This window comes from Notolepis coatsorum, assembly GCF_963971535.1.
Source record: "Notolepis coatsorum genome assembly, chromosome: 10".
NCBI lineage: Eukaryota > Metazoa > Chordata > Actinopteri > Aulopiformes > Paralepididae > Notolepis > Notolepis coatsorum.
In genome coordinates this window covers 80,724,602-80,748,945 of record NC_140174.1, presented here as the reverse complement: position 1 = coordinate 80,748,945, position 24,344 = coordinate 80,724,602, and the positions used below count along the sequence as shown (strand labels likewise).

General features: G+C 45.1%; 1 protein-coding gene across 1 annotated transcript in view; it reads right to left on the bottom strand.

Annotated features, from left to right (window-relative positions):
* Positions 1 to 607: 607 nt before the first annotated feature.
* The window catches only part of LOC311235608 (methyltransferase-like protein 27), a gene marked incomplete at its 3' end in the record, with an annotated part of 47,976 nt that continues 24,239 nt past the window's right edge, over positions 608 to 24,344 (bottom strand). Inside the window, exon 5 of the mRNA XM_084323072.1 lies at positions 608 to 616. Coding sequence (XP_084179198.1) covers positions 608 to 616 — 9 coding nt within the window. The remainder of the gene's footprint in view (positions 617 to 24,344) is intronic.

The window sequence follows — 24,344 nt, the reverse complement described above, 5'->3', positions numbered from 1 at the left end:
CAAGGAAATAATAAATAACAATTAACAAGGGAACAAGAGACAATGTAGCAGAGGAAGGGCACAGAGAGACATGTAGACATTGAATATACACCAGTGCACCAGGAGGGTATGCATGAGGGAGACAAGGGGAAGTTCAGATGAATGTCCAGCAGGGGGAGGTACAGATGGGAAATGTCTGTGCAAAGGTGGGGGTAAATGTGGGGTTGTTGAAGAGTACAGGCAGGGGGGAAGGGTCCTAGAATAGGCAGAGGAATATTGTTCATGAGTGGAGGGAGACCATGGGAGAGAATGTGAAAAGGAGGGGGCTCTTGAGGAGTACAGAGAGGGGAGAAAGGTCCAGGGACAGGTGGACCCTTACAGTATCCCCCCCCCCCCTCCAGGGACGGCTTCCAGACGGCAAAAAGGACCATCTGGGAACGGGCAAGACAGGGGGCCGGGAACCAGGGAAGGTGAACACGGGGAGAGTCCGGGGGGAAAAGTCAGGACGGACAAGGCCGGGACGAGCGACAATGGGGCAGGGGGGCGGCGACAGAAACCCAGGAGGGGCATAGGAGAAGTGGGGCAGAGGAAAAGGGCCGGAGAGGGGGCTGGAGAAGGGAGAACGGGATCAGGAGGACTGGAGACGGGGACAGAGGCCAGGAGAGGGGGGCTAGAGATGGGAACAGAGACCCGGTGAGGGGAGCTCGAAACGGGGACAGAGGGCCAATGAGGGGGTCGAGGGGAACTGGAAACAGGGACAAAGGGCCGATGAGGGGTTCTGGAGCAAAGGGGCGAGGGTGACAGGCCCGGAGTAGGACCCCAGACAGGGGACCCTCCAGGCGCCGGACTCGGGACCGGACCAGACGAGCCGGAGCAGAGGTGCGTAGGCGACGACCTTGGAGCAGGACCCCGGACGGGGACCACCCCAGGCGCAGACCTCGGGACCGGGCGCAGAACCCCGGATGGGGGTCTCTGCAGACGACAACCACGGCGTAGACCACGGAGTCGGACAGGACCAGAAGAGGAGTCGGGAGCAGATGAAGAGCCGGGACCAGACAACGAGCCGGGACCAGATGACGAGCCGGGACCAGATGACGAGACGGGACCAGATGAGGAGCCGGGACCAGACGAGGAGACGGGACCAGATGAGGAGACGGGACCAGACGAGGAGACGGGACCAGATGAGGAGACGGGACCAGATGAGGAGCCGGGACCAGACGACTCTCCAGGTGCAAATCGACCTCAGTGCAGACCTCGGCGTTGACCACGGCGTAGACCACAGCGTCAACCACGGCGCAGGGCTGGACCAGACGACTCTCCAGGTGCAGATCAACCTCGGTGCAGACCACGGCGTAGACCACGGTGCAGGGCTGGACCAGACGAGGAGCCGGGACCAGGAGACTCCCCGGGGATAGGAGCATGACCCGGACTAGACGTCAGGGTCTTCCCGGGAGCCGGAGGAACAGGGGCAGCGCAGGGGCTAAACTGGCAGTATAGACTGGGTTAGCTACCTGGGTAAAGCTAGCTGCTAGGGCTACACTAGCGGGGGCTAGGCTGGCAGTAGCGGCTGGGTTAGCTGCCCTGGCAGTGCTAGCTGCAGGGCCAGTACAAGCTGCGGAGGGTGCACTAGCCAAGAGGGTTCGGGTGCTAGCTGTAGGTGCTACACTAGCCGGCGAGGCTAAGGTGCTAGCAGCAGGGGCTCTAGCGGACGCAACCGAAGGGCTAGCAGCAGGGGCTCTAGCGGACGAGACTGTAGTACTAGCAGCAGGGGCTCTAGCGGACGAGACTGAGGTGCTAGCAGCAGGGGCTCTAGCGGACGAGACTGAGGTGCTAGCAGCAGGGGCTCTAGCGGACAAGACAAAGGTGCTAGCAGCAGGGGCTCTAGCAGACGAGACAGAGATGCTAGCAGCAGGGGCTCTAGCAAACGAGACTGGGGTGCTAGCAGCAGGGGCTCTAGCAGACGAGACAGAGATGCTAGCAGCAGGGGCTCTAGCAGACGAGACAGAGATGCTAACAGCAGGGGCTCTAGCAAACGAGGCTGAGGAGCTAACAGCAGAGGCGATATTAGCATTCCGGAGTAAGCTAGCAGGGGCTGAGCTAGCAGTGGGGGCTGTGCGAGTAGCCTGGGCTGAACTAGTTGACGGGGCTACTCTAGCTGCTGAGACCATGCTAGTCTTCTTAGCCTTGCTAGCCTTCTGAGACCTGCTAGCTGTCCGTGCTACGCTAGCAGACGTGGCTAAAGTGTTAGTCGGAGTAACATGGGTATAACCCATCCTGATAACTGAAGGGGCAGTTCTAGCAGGATAGTTAACACTGGCTGGAGGGCCAGACCAAGGAACTGAGACCAGAGAAACTGGGGCCATAGGGAACGAGCTGGCTGACGGGGCAGTCCTAGCTTTTGAGGCCTGGTTAGCTGCAGAGGCTAAGCTCTCAGACGGGGCTGTACTAGCTGTTGAGGCCTGGTTAGCTGCAGAGGCTAAGCTATCAGACGGGGCTGTACTAGCTGTTGAGGCCTGGTTTGCTGCCGAGGCTAAGCTATCAGACAGGGCTGTACTAGCTGTTGTGGCCTGGTTAGCTGCAGAGGCTAAGCTATCAGACGGGGCTGTACTAGCTGTTGAGGCCTGGTTAGCTGCAGAGGCTAAGCTATCAGACGGGGCTGTACTAGCTGTTGAGGCCTGGTTAGCTGCATGGGCTAAGCTAGCAGATAGGGCTGGACTAGCTGTGGAAGCCTGGTTAGCTGCAGGGGCTAAGCTAGCAGACGGGGCTGGACTAGCTGTGGAAACCAAGAGATTAGCCGACAGGGCGGCTCCAGGGAAACTGACCTTGCTAGCTGAAGGGGCAGTCCTAGCAGTGGGAAACGGGCTATCTGACGAAGCTACGCTAGCAGTAGGAACTGTAGTAGCAGTAGGGGCTGGGCTAGCCGTGGAAACCAAGAGTTTAGCCGACAGGGCGACTCCAGGGAAACTGACCTTGCTAGCTGAAGGGGCAGTCCTAGCAGTGGGGAACAGGCTGGCTGACGAGGCTACGCTAGCAGTAGGTACTAGCAGTAGGGAACAGGCTAGCTGACGAAGCTACGCTAGCAGTAGGGACTGAACTAGCAGTAGGGAACAGGCTAGCTGACGAAGCTACGCTAGCAGTAGGGACTGAACTAGCAGTAGGGAACAGGCTAGCTGATGAAGCTACGCTAGCAGTAGGGACTGAACTAGCAGTAGGGAACAGGCTAGCTGACGAAGCTACACTAGCAGTAGGGACTGAACTAGCAGTAGGGAACAGGCTAGCTGACGAAGCTACAAGGGCTAGGCTAACCACAGGGGCAGTAGGGACTGAACTAGCAGTAGGGAACAGGCTAGCTGACGAAGCTACACTAGCAGTAGGGACTGAACTAGCAGTAGGGAACAGGCTAGCTGACGAAGCTACAAGGGCTAGGCTAACCACAGGGGCAGGGTTAGCCATCGGGCCAGTGCTAGCTGCCTGAGCAGTGAGAGCTGCGGGGCCTAAGCTAGCCTTCCTAGATCTTCTAGCTCTCCGTGACTCGGTAGCAGTAGGAGCTAACGGGGTAGCTGTCGAGGCTACAAGGGCTAGGCTAACCACAGGGGCAGGGTTAGCTATAAGGCTAGTGCTAGCTGCCTGAGAAGTGAGAGCTGCGGGGCCTAAGCTAACTGCTACACACACCGTGGTGCTAGCAGTAGGTACCCTAGCAGGTGAGGCTATGCTGGTGGTAGAGGCCTTACCAGCAGTAGGGGCTTGACTGGAGACTGGGCTGGCAGTAGAGGCCTGGCTGGAGACTGAAACTGGGAATAGGCACTCCAACCAGGTCCTTAGGTAAATGTCCAGCTGTGGGGCCGGCTCAGGGTTCCAATCCATGACTGAGTGGATTAGCTGCTGGGCAGCCCCCTTCTCCATCAATGAGAAGGATCGGACATCACTCATGGCTAGGGTTGCCAGGGTGCTCAGGGCCTCCCTCGTTCCGTTCGCTGGGTCCAAACAGGGTCGGTTCATTCTGTTATGGATGTGTTAGCAGAGGGCCCAGGCGCAAACAGATACGAGGGAGAGGTAGATATGGATTGTCAAAAGTGAGCACTGCTCCTTTAATTTGAACACTTCGAGCCAGGGGTGAAGTGTGACCAAAAATAATCCAATTGCAAACAAGGGCAGCAACAAAGATATTACAAAAATTGTCTTTACTTCAAAAAAGGGTAGCAACCAAAACAAGGAATCTCATAAATGAGAGCAGGTACAAAAACAACAGAGGAACCACAGCAGAGCTGGTAGGGGAAGGCACAACTAATCTACAAAACAAACACTAAGAAAACGAGACTGTAAAAACGAAAACAAAGATGACAATACAAACTGAAAAACTAGACTTACTGAAAAATAGGGAGACAAGGAACGAATGCGCAAGGACGAGGGTAACAGCAAGGACAGGATACTCAGGAACATCAAGACAGGGATCTCAAAACAAGGAACTCCAACAATGAACCGACAACAAGAGTAGGGAAACACACCAGATATAGGGGGAACAATCAACACTAAAGAGACAGCAGGGCAATTAGCAAAACGACACACATGAGGGAAAGGCAGAACTAACAGGGCTACAGGAAAACACCAGACCAAACACAATGGGGAATATAAACAGGGAAGCACACAGAACTAACTACACAAGAAGACTGAACACTAGACAGAGTAAACAAAACAACATACAAGGAAATAATAAATAACAATTAACAAGGGAACAAGAGACAATGTAGCAGGGGAAGGGCACAGAGACATGTAGACATTGAATATACACCAGTGCACCAGGAGGGTATGCATGAGGGAGACAAGGGGAAGTTCAGATGAATGTCCAGCAGGGGGAGGTACAGATGGGAAATGTCTGTGCAAAGGTGGGGGTAAATGTGGGGGTTGTTGAAGAGTACAGGCAGGGGGGAAGGGTCCTAGAATAGGCAGAGGAATATTGTTCATGAGTGGAGGGAGACCATGGGAGAGAATGTGAAAAGGAGGGGGCTCTTGAGGAGTACAGAGAGGGGAGAAAGGTCCAGGGACAGGTGGACCCACTGAGTTGAATCTCGAGGTGTCTGAGAGCACCTGGAATGAAGGTTTGACTAGAATCCAAACTTGCTCGATCAATGCTAGGTACAAATTGATTCAATTTAAAGTCATCCATAGACTCCACTATTCAAAGACCAAACTACACAGAATGTATCCATCTCTTTCTCCATTATGTGACAGGTGTAAAGTTGCAGAGGGCTCTTTAACACATCTCTTTTGGCTCTGTCCTCATTTACAAAAATTCTGGGGTGAAATATTCCAGTGGTTTTCCAGGGTCTATGGAAAGGACATTCCCCCTGATCCAGAGTTGGCACTCTTTGGGTGTTCAGAGACTGCCTTAATGTACACAAGGTAGGAACAACAGACACTAATGCTCGGCATGGTAGCCGAAAAAAAAAAATATTCTAACCGATTGGAAATCACCTACACCCCGTGTTTCCAGAAATGGCTCAATGAAATGATCACAATCATACAGATGGAGAGGATCCGCTATTACAGATCCAAAGAGCACAACAGGTTTTTGGACATATGGAGCCCATTCATTGACTATCTGAAGGACAAATAACTGCATTCTGCAGAGACTCACCCCTGTATATCTCATGTTTGACCTGCACCTTGTAACACCTGGCTATACAACACACTGTAATGCTTTGAGTTAAGTCACACTGTTATTTTATTTTCCTGTCTGGCAGTCTTTTTAGTTTTTTTGTTTTGTTATGTCTGTTTATTTTTGTTCTGTCTTCTCCTTTTTGTTTGTCTGTTCTTGTCTATAGTAAACTGAGAAATAAAGTATTAAAAAAGCGGGGCTCCCGGGAGCAGGTCAATGGCACAGTTGTACAGGCGATGGGGTGGCAAGGAGAGAGCATGCTGTTTACTAAAAGAAAACTCTAGAATCTAGATCATGATAAATTGGAGGGATAGCGGAAAGGTCAATGGGTTCGTTGGGAACGTGAGAACCAGCGACCTCCAGTGGCGGCCGAGCAGACTGTAGGCAGGTTGCGTGGCAGTGGGGGCTCCAGCTCACGACCGAACCAGTTGGCCAGTTTATCACTGGGTTGTCTGGCACACCCACACACACACACACACACACATATTACATGGACTTCCCTTTAAACAAACACATCAACATCATGGAAAATTACTCTTACTGTCAGACAAGAAGCTTCGGCGAAACCACAAGGTACGAATATTTAAGTAGGTACAGTACAACTATCACCATTGCCATCAATCAATATATGATCAGTCAATGCAGCAACGTTTCCAATAGCGCCTTCTCTCTCTCTCTCTCTCTCTCTCTCTCGACTCGGGGGACCTAGCATGTCCTACCATGCTCTGTAAAAACTCATGTAGATATACCGATATGCCCTACTTTGATTACTTGTATTATTGCACAATGTCGTTCTATTGGATTCTTATTATATTATTATTATTGTATTATGCACAATCGTTGCAGGCATTTCATTGTATAATTGTATGCCGTGACAAATAAAACTCTTGACTTGACTTGAGCATATCACTGTAATATCTTTGTGCACGCTCCCACACGCACGCCCGTATTCAGATCCGTACAATAATAATCACAGCGGTATATATTGTCATTTGAAACAAGTTACCAATGCATTGTCCCGTGGGATTATGCCCCCTGCGGTGAAATTAATTAGTATCCCCCTCCTCTATCTCTCTCTCTCACACACACAGCATTAAGTACCTCACATGGAATCCCAACCCATGCACTACACAAATTAGAAGAAACTGCAAAAGATCAGACCTAGTGTCGGATTATGACATGTATAATCATGGAAATAATAGCAGAAACATTCTATGGGTACATGTATAATCATATAAGCAGGCCCTGGTTTCTTGGCTCTCTCCCCCTCTCTCTCTGTGGCACAACAGAGCACCAAGATCTTAATCAAAGACCATAAATACTCACACACACACGATGGCCTAAATACAAAAGGCACATTCATTCTCCCAAGACGCAGAGTTGGAGCAATAGCTTTAACTCAATTAATTTGACACGAAATGCCACAAGTAACTAAATTATGACTTGACTAAGATTACCCCGAGATTAGGGGACGGGGCCAAGTAGAGTTTAAGTACTAAACGATAAGACACATATCAATAAATCTTTTTCCCTCCCTTTCCAACACACACACCAACACACACACACCAACACACAATAGCACACACACACACACACCAGCATGCACACACACACCAACACACACACCAGCAAGCACACACACACACACCAGCATGCACACACACACACCAACACACAATAGCACACACACACACACACCAGCATGCAGACACACACACACCAACACACAATAGCACACACACACACCAGCATGCACACACACACACCAACACACACACCAGCATGCACACACACACACACCAACACACACGCAGGCACACACACACCAATTATATGACGTGCCATGAAGAGGGGTGAAAAAGGGATCGGGGGAGGAAGCCAGGACACTTCTTCTTTTTTCTTGAGAGGAACACACTGTTGCCGGCCGGTCAATACTTTGTGTTCAAACTACTAGTATTATTGTTTATTCCACTTTTTATATCTTATCTAATTTTATACCTTGTTCATTCATTTTTATATAATAAAACTACCTCAAAAGTGTTTCATTCTTTACTTCTTTTTAAATCTTATTACCGATCGGGTTCTCAAAAGGTTCCAGACCCGACACTAGTATACAGTATATACCAAGAATAACTTCAGTATGAGTACAGCATATTTTGCATATTGTTAAAAGAGCCAAGGCTGGCTTGCATAAATGAAACATAATGACTTACCATCACAAGAGTTGAAGGGGGCGACATATTCAACTGTCCACAAGCCTTAATCCACTTATTTTATTTTTAAATCCACTTAAAAAGAAACTCCAGTAACAGTCCATGGGCATGTTGTATCTGTCCCTGTCGTTTTAAAAAGCAGGAATGGAAAGCAAAATACGGCATTTACATGACTGCATCCAGCTAGTAGCCATATAGTATTATTGTCTTCCTCTGTCTGTTGATTGTTTCTGAATTGAGATATCAGGCTGATAAGGTCGAAACTCTTTCACTCTTGAGTTTTTCTTGCAGTGTTCACTTCATCTCTCAAAAGGTATTGTTTTGAGGGATTTACTTGAATTTTCGAGGTTGGAATTTTCTTTCTATCATCCATGGTAGCTAGTAAGCTAGCAAACTCTCCGTTCTGTGCGATGAGGGAGTGACGAACACACCAGTGACCCTGCTTGCTTTGAGCGCTAGAAAGCCGCGCCCCCACATATCATATTTATGACCCTTGATAGGCTAAATTTATTTGCTTGATTCATTTACATTGGCCGCTTGCGCGCAGTGACGCCGAGTCAGTGTGCGTTAAGACAAGCGCCCAAGTTTGGAGGTAGGTAGATTTCTGAGAGTGACGGCAATCACAAACAAGGGGGGAGAATAGCATGCACAAAACAATGATTTATACTTGCTATATTAATGTTATTGTGCATTTTAATAGTAATTCTTTTTTTTGTATTTAATTTTTTTATTATTTTTTAAACACACATATAAACAAACATGACAACACACGATAAGATACACAAGCATTAATACACAGTGTATATCCAACGAAATTATCATTTATACCAATGTCTTATACAGGATATACCCCTAATACCTGTTATCTAAAAACCTACACACATATGCTCCAGCTCGAACCCCCCCCTCCCGGACCCCTCTTTGGATAGTACCTCCATTATCCCTCGCTCCTAACCAGACACTACCATTATAAGCTAGCTTTTATTCTCTCCACCACTTCTAACCACATTGTCATTTTGGATTCATTGAGACCCAGAATTCTTGCTGTAGATATTTCTTGATAAATCACATCGAGATATGTAAGTAACCAAACTTTCCGGCACATTTTTTCCGGTTGAAACCAGCGTGATGCGATCAGCTTTTTAGCTACTGTGATACCCGATAAAACCAATCTCTTTAGCTGTGGATGTACTGCAAACTCAAAAACATCATTCAATAGTAATACAGAGGGGTGTACAGGTATATTCCAAGATAAGAGTTTTGATAATTGTTGGGTCACATCTTTCCAGAATATCTTAACTGGTGGGCAGTCCCAGTACATGTGCATAAATGTCCCTTCATCCCCATTTGTACATTGGGAGCATTTGGAGTCTTGTTTAAGACCCATTCTGTTCAGTCTTATAGGAGTCAAGTATGTCCTGTGAATATAGTTAAGATTGATTTGTTGATGGTCCGGGTTCCTTGATGTAAGTCGGACATTTGCCCAGGCTTCTTGCCAATCAAAGTCACTTTCCAGGTCTGGTATATCCCTCCTCCAGACAGAGTCTAGTTGGAGGGTTTCATACGAGGACGTTAGTAATTGATGATAAAAATCTGAAACAAAACCTCTCGATGTCTCTCTTTCATAGAAGAATTTGTGGTATCTGTGGTGTTCAATTGGTATGTCTAATGGAACACCGTGAGACTTCAAACATAGCCGTAACTGTATGTAAAAAAGCCATGTGGATTGGTGAGATAAAATCTTTTGCATATTTCTCCATAACTACAAAAACCCTGTTTGTTAAAAACATCCCCTAATGAGTGTATGCCTTGCTCTTCCCATATAGGGAATCTTATAGGTCGTTTTTCAATCAAGAGTGCATTGTTATTGAATAAGGGAGTATGATTGTGCCATTTATGTGGGTTAGGATATTTCTTTTGTGTTTCACGCCATATCCGGATCGCATGAGTAATTATGGGGCCAAATTTCCGTTCACAATGCTTGATTGGTAGTTTAGTGTATGCTATGTCCTTCACTCTATGTGGGGCTACTATGTTTTCTTCAAATTTTCTCCAGGATACTAATGCTTGGGGATCAAACCATGTTGTCAATGGTCTTAATGTGTACGCCTTAAAATAGTGGAAAAAATCTGGAAATGCCATGCCACCGTCTGCTTTATTTCTCTGTGCAGTGGATCTTTTTATACGTGGTGGTTTGTTATTCCAAATAAATTTGTATGGGGAGGAGTGTAATCTTTTCCAGTAACCCTCTGGAGGGGGTAACGGTAGCATTGAACTGAAGAAGTTGATTCTAGGTAGTACGTCCATCTTAACTATTGATATCCGTTTAAGTTTTGCCCACCTATCAAGGTCGTCTTTGATTTTGTTTTGGATTATTGTGTAATTGTGCTTCACCGTTTGTCTTATGGTGGGGAATATTTTTGCAGGGGTGTTAAGTGGAAGGAAAGCCGGCCAATTTATCTTGAATCCCGATAAATCACCAAAGTTCTCAATCAACTTGAGCAGATGAGGCAGTGTGGTGTTGGGGTTTTGCATGAACAGTATTATGTTGTCCGCATATAAACAAATTTTATGTTGTGTGCCCTTGATTACGATTGGTTGTATGGATTGGGATTGTCTTATATATTGTGCTAAAGGTTCTAATGATAGATCGAATAGTCCGGGACTAAGAGGGCAACCCTGTCTAGCTGAGCGTGATACCGGAAATATTCCGGAGGTGATTATACCTGTAGTAATCATGGCCGATGGGTCTTTGTATACTACTTTAATCATATCAATGAAACCTTTACCTAACCCCATCTTCTCTAATACTGCCCATAGATACGACCATTCCAGCCTGTCAAAAGCTTTCATTGCATCCAGGGACAGCATCGCCTTAGGTATGGTGTCGTCCTTGTCGGCATCTAGTACGTGCAGTATTCGTCTTATGTTATCAGTGATCAGGCGGCCTCTTATGAAGCCAGTTTGGTCCGGATGAACTAAAGACGTCATATGCTTTTGTAATCTGATGGCTAATACCTTAGAGTACAGTTTGATATCAGTTCCGAGGAGGCTTAAGGGTCTGTAACTACCGCACTCGGTGGGGTCTTTGTCTTTTTTGAGAAGGACTGTTATGAGTGCAATATTGTCGTTTTTATGGAAGTTCCCCTCCTTGACTGAGTATAAGATCATATTTAGTAATAAGGGTCCAATTATGTCCCAACAAGAAAGGTACATTTCTGGTGGGATACCGTCTCTTCCGGGAGCCTTACCACTTTGCATTTCGGATATGGCCTTCTTGAGTTCCTCTAGTGTGATCGGTGTTTCTAACTGTTTAGCGTCATCCTCTGAAAGTTTAGGGAGTTTAATAGTAATTCTTATTTATTTTAAACATGTTTAGTTTATTTTTAGGGCGTCAAAATATCTAAAATAAAAAACACAAGTTCTTCTTCTCCTTCTCTCTCAACCAGGGGGGGCAGCGCCCCAGCGCCCCCTATCGGCCGGCCGCCACTGTACTGAACGCACATAGAGAAAATTGAAAATCTATACTGTATCTTCTTGTCTCTCTCTGGAGAAGACGGTAAGAGCATTTCCCATGATGTTGGTGTGTTCCTTTGAGAAAATTATTCATGTAAATTATTTGCTTCCCACAATGCTATCTACACGTTGTGGCTGTACTGTTGACTTGCCCCTGTGCTTTGGAGATGTTTGTAGTAGTGGTCTTCGGTGAGGACCAGGTATACAGCGTGCGGCTGGACGAAAAGTGAACTGCCACTGCTTCTCAGCCCAGCAGGCCAGGTCCTTCTCGTCACAGAGGAGGCGGTGCCCACTGGCAAAACACATCACCTTGCTGGAGAACTGCCACACCTCTCCCTTCATCTCCTACCATCACAAGTATTGAAGGATGCATTTTAATGAGGAATATCACACTAGCAAGGTTCCTGCATTTATTTTTCTCTCTAATCATCTCTAATCTCTAACCATGACACACAGTAGCACCGTTTCTATGACCCATGATTGACAGAATCAATGTTGAAATGTTACTTTTGTTGGTGAATTGCTCATCTGAGTGTCCCATGTCTTGTTTTGGCTGCAAATGTCACTTGGAAAGGAATAGGAAATGTGGTATTTGGCTTAATATTAAACAGGCTAAATACCATGGTATCTAGATCTACCAGCAGCTATGTTTTTATATTAAATAAATACAATTGTTAACTAGATCTACCAGCAGCTAAGCTTCATATTACATAAGATAAAACATTTTAATATAAAAACTAACAAAGGGCCCGCGTCCACCTGGCTCACAAAAACACTGATAGTGCGCCGGCAGCGCTGGCATGAAGCGCATCTTGTAGATGACGGAAAGAAATCTACAGCCATCCTTTTATCGTTTTTTCATGCCGCGGTTTTGCACATATTATAGCATATTTTAATAACTTTATTGTATATTAATTATATATATAGTTATTGCCTGACACCACAGTTCGCCCTTTGCTTTTTATTAGCTTTTTAGTAGTGTATTCGTGTAGTTATTATTATTAGTGTATTTGTGTTTTGTCGCGAATCTCAATGGCCCGTCTACTGTGGGAGACAGCCAAGACAGGCAGGCAGCTCCGGTGTCAGGTTACAAACAGAGTGGTAGATATGAATGGCTGTGATTGGTTGTCTGAAAATGAGCTCAGCGCATCGCTCTGAAAAGTTAAGAAAGTTTCAACATTCGGCCGCACAAAAAAGCTGAAAAAAGAAGCCGACTGCAGCGCACTTTCTATAGGCGGCGCATGCGGCCGCATACGCTCTCTCCCCATTGGGATACATTGAAAAAAGATGCGTGCGGTCATAAATATGAGGCAGGTGGACGCGAGCCCTAACTCTTAGTTGAAGAAAGGATTCTGAATGAATATCTGATATTGACATGTAACGTTATGCACGGTGCTTATACATGTATGGGCTTTGATTTGTCCCTGTACACTGTTTTTATTTTTTTATATAGATGCACGAATGCCTAGTGAGTGAATGTACAGAATATGTTTTAAACTGTTTTTATATTAGCTTTAATGTCCTTCTATTTTTCTGTTTCTTTTCTGGCTTAAACATCTAGCCTAGGGACTACAACTGAAAACTAGTAACCCTGCTAATGTTGGCATATTTAATTTGTATTAATTTATAAATGTATAACTGTTGATTGATATGCACTGTCCCTGATCAAATAAACTGAGTAAACTAAATATTTTCCTGTGTAAACATAATTCCAATACTTGACCAGGGTTCCCTCAGCCCTATCCTAAAACTGAAGACTTTACTTTAGAGTTACTTTACACCTCTTTGTTGCATGGGTAATCTTGGTCAAAGAATTGTTTCCATTTTTCTTTTTATAATTGCATTATCATATGATCACGTCGTATGATCACCTGGACTGGGTTGAACTGTTACGGATTACAGTGGAACAGGACTTGGATCTACAGTAATAAATGTGATCAAATCGGTTACCAACCCCTTTCTTATCATGCAGATATACGTGCCAATCACATTCAAGCAACGGATGAATTGTTGGATCCAAAAACGCTATAGGAAACTCCAGCTTGAGCCCCTAGCAGAGTAGCCTATTGGCACTGCCCCTTTAAGGCAGGCAGTCTAATTGCCATATAGGACTCAGCTGAGTTGATTGCAGCAGAGCAGAGTGAAGCAGAGCAAGTGGAGCAGCACAAGGATGCAGAGCAGGAGAGAGGATAGCCCCTTTCGTGACTTTCGGTTTGCAAGCCTGTGGCTTTTGTGACCGGAGTCACTTGCCCACCCGCCCCGATCACCCAGTAGCGAAACGACCAAGCGTCGTCAAGGGGCTCGCGGTGTGTCAAGAATACATCAGATCTGAATTTCAAAGATACCCAGCGTACAATATGGGTCTAACACAGCTTCACGATGGGGTCTGGAAGCTCGGAGTTGCTAATAAACAGTTTAAAACATTGTTACTCGACGAGTGGTATTTACAGACCGAACGTCCATCTCCGCCGTTGGTGTCACAGCGCATGCGCACCATGCCGCCTTCACGTTACTGGGAAGAAGCGGAAGAACCAGTTTCCGACTGGGAAAAACCATTCACGTCAGCCTCCTAGTGGTAATTCCTACTAGGACATATGGGATTCTTTTATAGACCCCATATCTCCCACTTCGCGTCACGAATTGCGGAAGTATGGATGTGGGCGTTTCATCCATAGATATATATAGAGTCAAAGCATGAAGGCTTCCTAGTTGTAGCAACCATAGATATATATATATATCTATGGTAGCAACGAGATGTCCTCTGGTTCTTCCGCTTCTTCCCAGTAACGTGAACGCGGCATGGTGCGCATGCGCTGTGACACCAACGGCGGAGATGGACGTTCGGTCTGTAAATACCACTCGTCGAGTAACAATGTTTTAAACTGTTTATTAGCAACTCCGAGCTTCCAGACCCCATCGTGAAGCTGTGTTAGACCCATATTGTACGCTGGGTATCTTTGAAATTCAGATCTGATGTATTCTTGACACACCGCGAGCCCCTTGACGACGCTTGGTCGTTTCGCTACTGGGTGATCGGGGCGGGTGGGCAAGTGACTCCGGTCACAAAAGCCACAGGCTTGCAAACCGAAAGTCACGAAAGGGGCTAGAGAGAGGAGTGAAGTGAGAGCAAGGGAAATACTGAGAAGAAAATGTGAGTTAAGAAGGCAAAGAACAAGTCGATTTGGAGGAAACGGTGACAGACTCCTCATGTATCCTGTGGCCTACAACATGGCCGATCAAAGAGAGTATCACCTGTAAAGAGAGGACACCAGTGCTGGCAAGTTAACCCCTTCCATGAACCGTCTCTTCAAACCACCAACTATCCCGGACTTGACCACCTTCACTCAAGATCTCCAGTGTCCCTGTTCTCCCAGCTTCCCCCTACCAATCTCCAAGCTGTCCTCAGCCACCACTTCAGCCTACCCTAGCCTGCTACCCCCCCCCCCCCCCACACACACTCACACACACTCACTGAGGACACACCCAATCCCCAATCTGGACTGTTTATTTATTTTACTCATTACCCCTTTTCACTTGTATTCTATGTATCTGTTTTGCACTTGATTATTTTGAATACAGTATATATTATTTGCCTGAATACTGTTTGCCTGCCTCTTATTTCAATATTTCAAACCTTATCACATGCTGTTTTTTGTAGTGGAGGTTACCTGGAGCTAGCCGGTAACAACAGTAAGCTTTAATTTAGCTTATTTAATTTATTGACAGGTTTTAGCCTGTCTGGCGCCCAATACACCACTGTAACATTTACATTTAGATTATATTGGGCTGACCACCGCTACACCTGTCAGAGAGCAAACCGTGGCGTTATCAGGGTGCGAACCATGGGGGAGCTCGGTGAGCCATGGCTCCCTTAGATCAGACATCAGCTCCCCTGAAAACTAGCCTCTTTCGTGACTTTTGGTTTGCAAGCCTGGGGCTTTTGTGACCGGAGTCACTTGCTTTTACGCCCCGATTACCCAGTAAGGAAACGACCAAGCGTCATCAAGGGGCTCGCGGTGTGTCAAGAATACATCAGATCTGAATTTCAAAGATACCCAGCGTACAATATGGGTCTAACACAGCTTCACGATGGGGTCTGGAAGCTCGGAGTTGCTAATAAACAGTTTAAAACATTGTTACTCGACGAGTGGTATTTACAGACCGAACGTCCATCTCCGCCGTTGGTGTCACAGCGCATGCGCACCAGGCAGCTAATGCCGCGTTCACGTTACTGGGAAGAAGCGGAAGAACCAGCTTCCGACTGGGAAAAACCATTCACGTCAGCCTCCTAGTGGTAATTCCTACTAGGACATATGGGATTCTTTTATAGACCCGATATCTCCCACTTCGTGTTACTAATTGCGGAAGTATGGATGTGGGCGTTTCATCCATAGATATATATAGTCAAAGCGTGAAGGCTTCCTAGTTGTAGCAACGAGATGTCCTCTGGTTCTTCCGCTTCTTCCCATGTAACGTGAATGCGGCATTAGCTGCCTGGTGCGCATGCGCTGTGACACCAACGGCGGAGATGGACGTTCGGTCTGTAAATACCACTCGTCGAGTAACAATGTTTTAAACTGTTTATTAGCAACTCCGAGCTTCCAGACCCCATCGTGAAGCTGTGTTAGACCCATATTGTACGCTGGGTATCTTTGAAATTCAGATCTGATGTATTCTTGACACACCGCGAGCCCCTTGATGACGCTTGGTCGTTTCCTTACTGGGTAATCGGGGCGTAAAAGCAAGTGACTCCGGTCACAAAAGCCCCAGGCTTGCAAACCGAAAGTCACGAAAGGGGCTACCTGAAAACAAGATTTGTGAATTTTTGGGGGGTCTCTAAAATACTGACAATAAATGCTATTTTTCAAATTTCAAATTTTTCAGATGTGGCGCCCAACGTGGGGTCGATATATTGTCAGTAAGTTTAATGTTGTAAGTGTACTCAAACCTGCTATACAGGTGTAACTTTAATTTAAAGGTAAACTTAGATTGTGATAAGGTTTTGATTATTCTGATTATTGTGTTTGCCACAGAGGAACCTATGCGTTCAGTTTTTTTTTAGGAGGCTTACATTTATTCATGTAGTAATGTGCTACTGTATTTCATTTTATTAAGTGGAACACTCAAAACTCCACATATATAATTACCCCTGATAAACACACATAATGTCTGATTCTGGAAATAACCAACACAAGCATTCCCCATCGGTCTCTCTGGAGATTGAGGGTCCAGACATCCAAACACCCATGCAAACTCATGATGGCAGAGGTGCACCTGGTGTGCAAATTCAAACCTACTTCCAAACTCCAACTCATCATCCTACAGGAACACATGGAAGCCATGTGCAATCCTTTTACCTGCCACAAGGTAATCCCCTCTATACCCCTACACGGTCTCTAACATGGGGAGATGAAGCCCATGTTCTCCCAACTGTACAGTCCTTCACTGTGCCAGGGGAGGCCAGACATCCCCCCACACCTTCCTCCACTTCTGGATCTGAATCCCAGTGTGAACTACCAGGAGTAATTGCAACTCCTGCAAGGGAGTTGAGTCAACTCGCTGTCAAAACCCAGGACAATTGGGTGAAAATAAATGAAGCAATGGAGAAACAAGAGATCCGCTTCATGGTGGAGAAGCTCCAAGTTGAAGTACAACAGGAAATCCAAGCTTCTAAAAAAAAACACACAAGAAGGCATTGCCAATTTACACAAAGCTGTTGATTGCAGTAATGCACAGCTTAACAAACTGTACACCAACCTGGAAGAGATGAGAACAGAGATGAAGAAACAGACTGATGAGCAGGAACAAAAAATAACATACTTGGAAGAGAAACTTGAATCAGTAACAATCCAACGACCTTCCACTCTTCCCTCACTATCTCCTACTCAGGTATGTCAACAACATACACCTCCCACAACAACTTTAACCACTACCCCAGCCAAGAGTTTATCATTGATAAGTGCCATTCCTCCTCCTGTATTGACCATGGAACCTGAACGAATGGAAGTCAAAGACTACATTCATCTTGCTGTGTCTACGGCTCACTTGCAGGAAAAAGAAAAGCCACAACTACGACAACTCATGGAGTCTAACCCCCAAGTGTGTACCCACCAACCTGGAAGAACGGATGTTCTGCAACACTACATATATACCTCCAGCAGTGTGCCCATCAAACAAAGGCCATACAGGATGTCTCCTGGCAAACAAGCCATTGTCGAGGAACAACTGAAAGAAATGTTAAGTACTGGTATAGTTGAGCCGTCACACTCAGGATGGGCATCACCAGTCGTCTTGGCACCAAAGCAACATGGTGGCCACAGATTTTGTGTTGACTTTAGAAAAGTCAATGCCATCACTGAAACTGATGCATATCCCCTTCCCAACATCAATGAAATTCTTCAGTCCCTCTCGGTGGCAGCCATCTTCTCTACTATTGACTTGGACAGCGGATACTGGCAAGTAGCCATGGACCCAGACAGCAAATCCAAGAGTGCTTTCATTACTCCATCAGGTCTGTACCACTTCAATGTTATGCCTCTTGGTCTGAAGAATGCTCCGGCTACTTTCCAAAGGCTGATGGAAACTGTCTTGGGAGATGAAAGGAAATTCTATCACGGGCCTCCTCCTATACCTCAAAGTACACAGAGAACACAAGAAGGATAATTCTCAATCCGGACCACCTGCTTGAATACAACCGCAGACTGGCCCTTGACGACAGACAACGACACACTTTTATACAGGGTTCGTACGGGTGCTGGAAATCCTTGAAAATGCTTGTATTTCAATGTGCTGTTTTCAAGGTTTTAAATGTGCTTGAATTGTGTATAAAGTGCTGGAAAGTTATTGAAATTGTAATTGCATTTTATACTTTAATAATAAATCGCTATCTGACTGAATAGTTTGGTTTTTAGACAAAGAAATAAAATAAGTCGGAGCGACTCGCGAGCCTATTTTGCGTTCGCCTTTCATGCAAAATGAAATGTGGCTCGGCCCCACCCCGTAGTGTTTTTACCTGTGCCATGAGAACAGCGCGCGTGGGTGTGTGGCCAAAATGCCGGGAGGCTGCCGTTTTAATGAGCTCTGGCTCGGAGATATCAAATATAATTCAGAGGAGAACATCCTCGAGTAGCCGTGTGCAAAATATGCAGAAAGGACTTGAAGATTTTTACCATGGGGATTGGGGGAGTCTGCACGTTCGAGCCACGTTGAAAGGTGAGCCACTGAGCCATGGGTGTTATTAACGTGTCTCGGCCTGGCTCGCCAGGTAACTAAGTTCGAGACTACAAGTGCTCCACAGTCCACACCTGTCTCCGTAAATGTTTGTTATAAAAATACCACTTCAATAATCGAAATAGTCAAGTAACAGGCAAAATACACTAATGGAATTACAAACTCGTGTTTACCGGACTCTGTTTTTCACCGCAGTGTTGTAGCATGTAACGTTAGGCAAATCAACGTTAGCTAATTTCCTTTCATGTATTTCAAAACACGAAAACTTGTTGTGTATTGAAATGGTATTTTATTTTTATAACGGAACATTTACGGAGACTGGTGTGGAACTGGTGTGGAGCAGTTGTAGTCTGGAACGCAGTAACGTACTGTCTACCTGTATGTCGTGTATGTCATAAATGTTATGATGAATTGAAAATGGCGGACCCTGATGTAAACCAGACGAAAGTATTTCTCTGGTCTGCATCCCCTTAACAATTGTGTGTATTGAGCCATAGTGTATTGTACCCATTCTGCAATCTGTTAATAACGTTTTCAATCAAACGTGACGAGCCAGGCCAATTTTAGCATGTTTATTTATGGAATATGCAATCTAACAGCTAACGTGACCTTTACAGTTAATTACATGGATAATAATGTTAAGGTAGTTGGTTCATTCCAGGCCATCATTAGGCTCAGTCTAAAATTCATAGGCAGTAGCCTATAAATGAAAATGAAATATACATTTATAATATCATAATGATCCATTTAGATTAGATGTCAACATTAAACAATAAATACTCTTAAAGTTAAGTGCAACCAGTGAGATTAAATTAATAAAACACTTTGTTTTATTTATAACATGCTGCTCCTTTTTATTTAGGGAAGAAGCATCAAATTCTGATGAAAGCACGTCTAAATCCAGGTCCTGCATTAGTGGATTATTTCCAGCAGACAAGCAATGCATCAAGCAGCACAGCTACATCCACATCAACAACCAGCAGTGTAGTGAGAGCCAGAGCAGCCAGTGGAGGAGCTTGCAGTGGAGTTGCCCCTCTACCATCCCCAGGCTCATCCAATAACCAGTCAACCAGCAACACCACAGGCACCATTAAATCATTTGTTACCTCTAATCCAACACTTCAAGCTGAAATATGCTGGGCAACAAAAGCTGTAACCAGCCACTATTCCTACCATTCATGTAATGACATGGGGGCCATGTTTCAAACAATGTTTCCTGACAGTGAGATAGCAAAGCAATTTACTTGTGGGGAGAATAAAGTGGCATACCTCACCACATTTGGGATAGCTCCTCATTTCTCTTCCCTGAAAACTTTATTAACAGATTGCAGAATGGGTACAATACAGTACGGCTCAATACACACAATTATTAAGGGGATGCAGACCAGAGCAATACTTTCGTCTTGTTTACATCAGGGTCCCCCATGTTCAATTCATCATGACATTTATGACATACACGACATACTGCATAACACATCGGCTCAGCTATATATCAGTTATATATGATGCCAAGTCTACATAATTTTGGTTGTTTAGCACAATAACATCTGATTTAATGTGATGGAAGAAGTGAAATAATCATTTTGAGTAAATATTTAATTTACCACAGCCGCATAAGATGCTGGAAAATCTTGAAAATGCACCTTGAAAATGCTTGAAAAGTGCTTGCATTTTGCCTTGGAAAAGGTGTACAAACCCTGTTTATACAGTAGCACATAGACCAACCTCTTTCCTGACTTGATGATTGTCGCGTCATAGTTTGAGGACAAAGGATCTTAGGCGGGAAGCGGAGTAGAAGGAGGGGCTGTTTTCAATATGGAAAAGCAGTCCCCTGGTCCCCTTCCTCCGTTCTTTCACCCCTCTCAACGGCACATCATATAATTTGTGTGTGTGCGTGTGTGTTGGTGTGTGGGTGCTGGTGTGTGTGTGTGCTGGTGTGTGTGTGTGCTAGAGTGTGTGTTGGTGTGTGTGTGCTAGAGTGTGTGTGTGCTGAAAGGGAGGGACATGATTTTGCATGTATAACTGACACTCTTGAGAAAGGGGAGGGGGTGTGTGTATGTCTCTGTGTGTGTATGTATGGGTGTTTGTGTGGTGTGTGCTTGTGTGTGTGTGTGCTGGTGTGTGTGTGGGATTTTGCATGTTCTGCTACATGATTTTGCATGTGTGTGAGGAGGGAGCCGGCCCTGTGTGTTGAAGGGGCCTTCAGGCAGAGGTCATCAGGTCACGCCACATGCAGGGGGAGAGAGACACAGAGAGCCGTGTGCAGCCTAAGCACAGATATCAGATATTACCAGGCATCATCAATGAACTAAATCTATCAGAGACCTTCGTGGCCAGATATGCTTGGTGTATCTGGATGATATCATTGTCTACTCCCCATCTGTGTCTTTACACTTCCAACACCTCCAATGTGTAATTGATAGACTTTGCAAAGCCAATCTGACAATCAACCTCAAGAAGTCCAGCTTCTGTCGTCAGGAAATAAAGTTCCTAGGGCATATTGTCAATGTCAATGGAGTCTGTGCAGATCCTGACAAAGTCGAGGCTGTCCAGTCCTACCCAATCCCGAATAATGTGAAAGAAGTTTAGCATTTTCTAGGTTTCGCTGGATGGTATCACATGTTTGTGCCAGGGTTCTCCAAGATAGCTCAGCCTATTAATGCACTGAAGAAGAAAGGAAGGCCTTTCATCTGGAGTCCTGAGTGTCCGAGTGCATTTGAACAGTTAAAGACATGTTTGCCGTCTCCTCCTATATTAGGTCATCCAAACCACAACCTTCCTTTCATCGTCTATACCAGGGGTGGCCAACCAGTCAGAGACTAAGAGCCACAAAAAATGACTGTGGTACCACAAAGAGCCACACCATACCAGCGTTTCTCAACTTTTTTTTCAGTCATGGCACCCTTCATGTGTTTATAGGTCTCACCCTCTGGCCTCTGAAGTTGCTAATGTCTTTTTTATTTGGGCCTCACAGGGTTAAAAGTACCCTGTGAGACCCACGGTTGCAAAATTACAAAATCACTTTTAGCCATTTAAAAAAATAATGTTTATTTAAAAAATGTTAAAGGGGAACTATTTTACTATTTCTTTCACTATTTGGGCACTTTTACACAATTCCTGTGAGTCTATGGAACACCTAGGTTTTTTTTTTTTTTAAATGCATTGTTTTGTATTTCTAATCAAGTACTAAAAACCGCATTTTTCTACCTCAAGATCTTAAGCCGTTTTGAGGCTGGGCTCCAACCACTGTGTGGCCTGGTGCCAACTGCCACATCAACTGCCACATTATTATGCAGCTGAGAAATCTCTGACATCACAGATATGCACATTTTCAGATGACTCAGTTCAGTGAGGGTGAATATTGTGAGAGGAGAATTGGAAGAATTCGCCAATATGAGAATTAGAGACATATATCCTATTAATATAAGTCCACATAGCTAAGAAACAATGGTAAACACTGAAAAAAGCCATTTATAAGATAGTTCCCCTTTAAGCACATGTATAGTCAATTGGTCCTGTTGTTCAGCCTCACAATGCTATTTGATAGTAAATGTGTTTATATGTCCCACCCTCTGGCCTCTGAAGTTGCTAATTTCTTTTTAATTTGGGCCTCACAGTGTTAACCTCTTAAGCCCGAGATATACAGTAAAAGTGTATATTTTCAGCATTATGTTTGTTTACCAATTATTTTAACTGTTATTAGTGAAATATAAGATTATAGAAATCTCAGGGCATTGAGTCGGAAACCGGCGCATATTGACAGGAGGAAGTGGCACAGCCAAAAGTGAGTGTAGTCTTTTGAAGGAAGAGACTCAGGGCTTTCAAATTTCGAAAAACTACCCTACCCAGCTCACACCAGCCCCTGTCAATCATCTGACTTCTGGATTTACTTTTTAATTTCTCTTATTTTTTGGGATTATCTCCCACAAACCTGAACGTTATTGCCATAAAACAGAACGCAGTTAGTTTCTCTACCTTTCTGTGAACGTCTTGCAAAAAACGGTGTTGCTGATGAAAAATGGTGGAGAAATTTACATTATAAAAAAGATGGCAGAATTCAGTACTGTATCTACAAAACCTTCTGTTTAATCATCTTCCCTTTATTCATTTGCTTAGATTTTTCAGGTCTGGTCAATTTTAGCATGGTGTTATTTACAGTCAAAGATAATTTTTTTTTTAAATAGAATTGATATTCTCCTTTGGTTCATTACAATTTACTCAAGCCTAGTAACAGACACACTATTTCTGACACTGATCCATATATGTCCCTAGATTCAGATACCAAGAACATGCAAATGGACCATTTAAAAAAAATTGTAAATGTTTATTCTACGTCCTTATGGAATGAGTGACATAAAAAAAAAAAAAGTAAAAAAAATAAAAATAAAAAATATTTTTTTATTTTTTTTTTATGGATGGAAGAGCCGCACATTGACGGGCAAAGAGCCGCATGCGGCTCGCGAGCCGCGGGTTGGCCACCCCTGGTCTATACAGACGCCAGCGAAACAGGTCTCGGAGCTGTACTGGCCCAGAGAAAAGGTCCTGGTACTGAAGAAGTACTTGCCTATGCTAGCAGAACCTTGAACTGAGCAGAGAGGAACTACTCGGCAACAGAAAAAGAATGTTTGGCAGTGATTTGGGCTCTTGAAAAATGGCAACACTATCTGGAACCTAAGCTCTTCACAGTTGTCACAGATCACGCTGCCTTACAGTGGGTCATTAGTTCCACAAAAACTACAAGCCGCCTGATAAGGTGGGCGCTGCGCCTTCAACAATTTTATTTCACTGTGGAATATCGAAAAGGCAAATTGAACGTTGTCCCAGATGCTCTCTCCAGGATTCCCACCTGTGCAGGATACCGTCTGTACTCAAGCAAAAAGGATGCTGTAAGTCTCCCTGTATCACTTGAGCTCATTTGGGAAGAACAGCACAAAGACCCCAAGATCGAGAGAATCTTCAAAGCTCTAGCACAAGGGGATGGTACTGTGGAACCAAGTTATGTTGTCCTGGAGGACAAACTCTACCATAAAACACAAATGTCGGACAAGCAGTTTCATTATCGCATCTACATTCCAGAGAGCCTGGTTCAACAGATACTCCAAAACTATCATGACAACCCTCTAAGTGGCCATGTTGGGATATTCAAGACCTACAAACGACTTCATGGAGTAGCTTTTTGGCCTAGAATATGGACAGATGTGGGCCAGTTCGTCAAACGCTGTATCAAATGCCAGAGTCTGAAAGCAGACAACAGGAAACCTGCTGGTAAGATGCAACAGCACACAGTTAAAGGCCCCAAGACGCACACAGGGATCACACCTCCAAGGGTGATCTTCTCAAGGGGGGAAGTGTGTAGCAGAGTAGCCTATTGGTACTGCCCCTTTAAGGCAGGCAGTCTAATTGCCATATAGGACTCAGCTGAGTTGATTGCAGCATGGGCAGCAGAGCAGAGTGAAGCAGAGCAAGTGGAGCAGCACAAGGACGCAGAGCAGGAGAGAGGAGTGAAGTGAGAGCAAGGTAAATACTGAGAAGAAAATGTGAGTTAAGAAGGCAAAGAACAAGTCGATTTGGAGGAAACGGTGACAGACTCCTCATGTATCCTGTGGCTTACAACATGGCCGATCAAAGAGAGTATCACCTGTAAAGAGAGGACACCAGTGCTGGCAAGTTAACCCCTTCCATGAACCGTGTCTTCAAACCAGCAACTATCCCGGACTTGACCACCTTCACTCAAGATCTTCAGTGTCCCT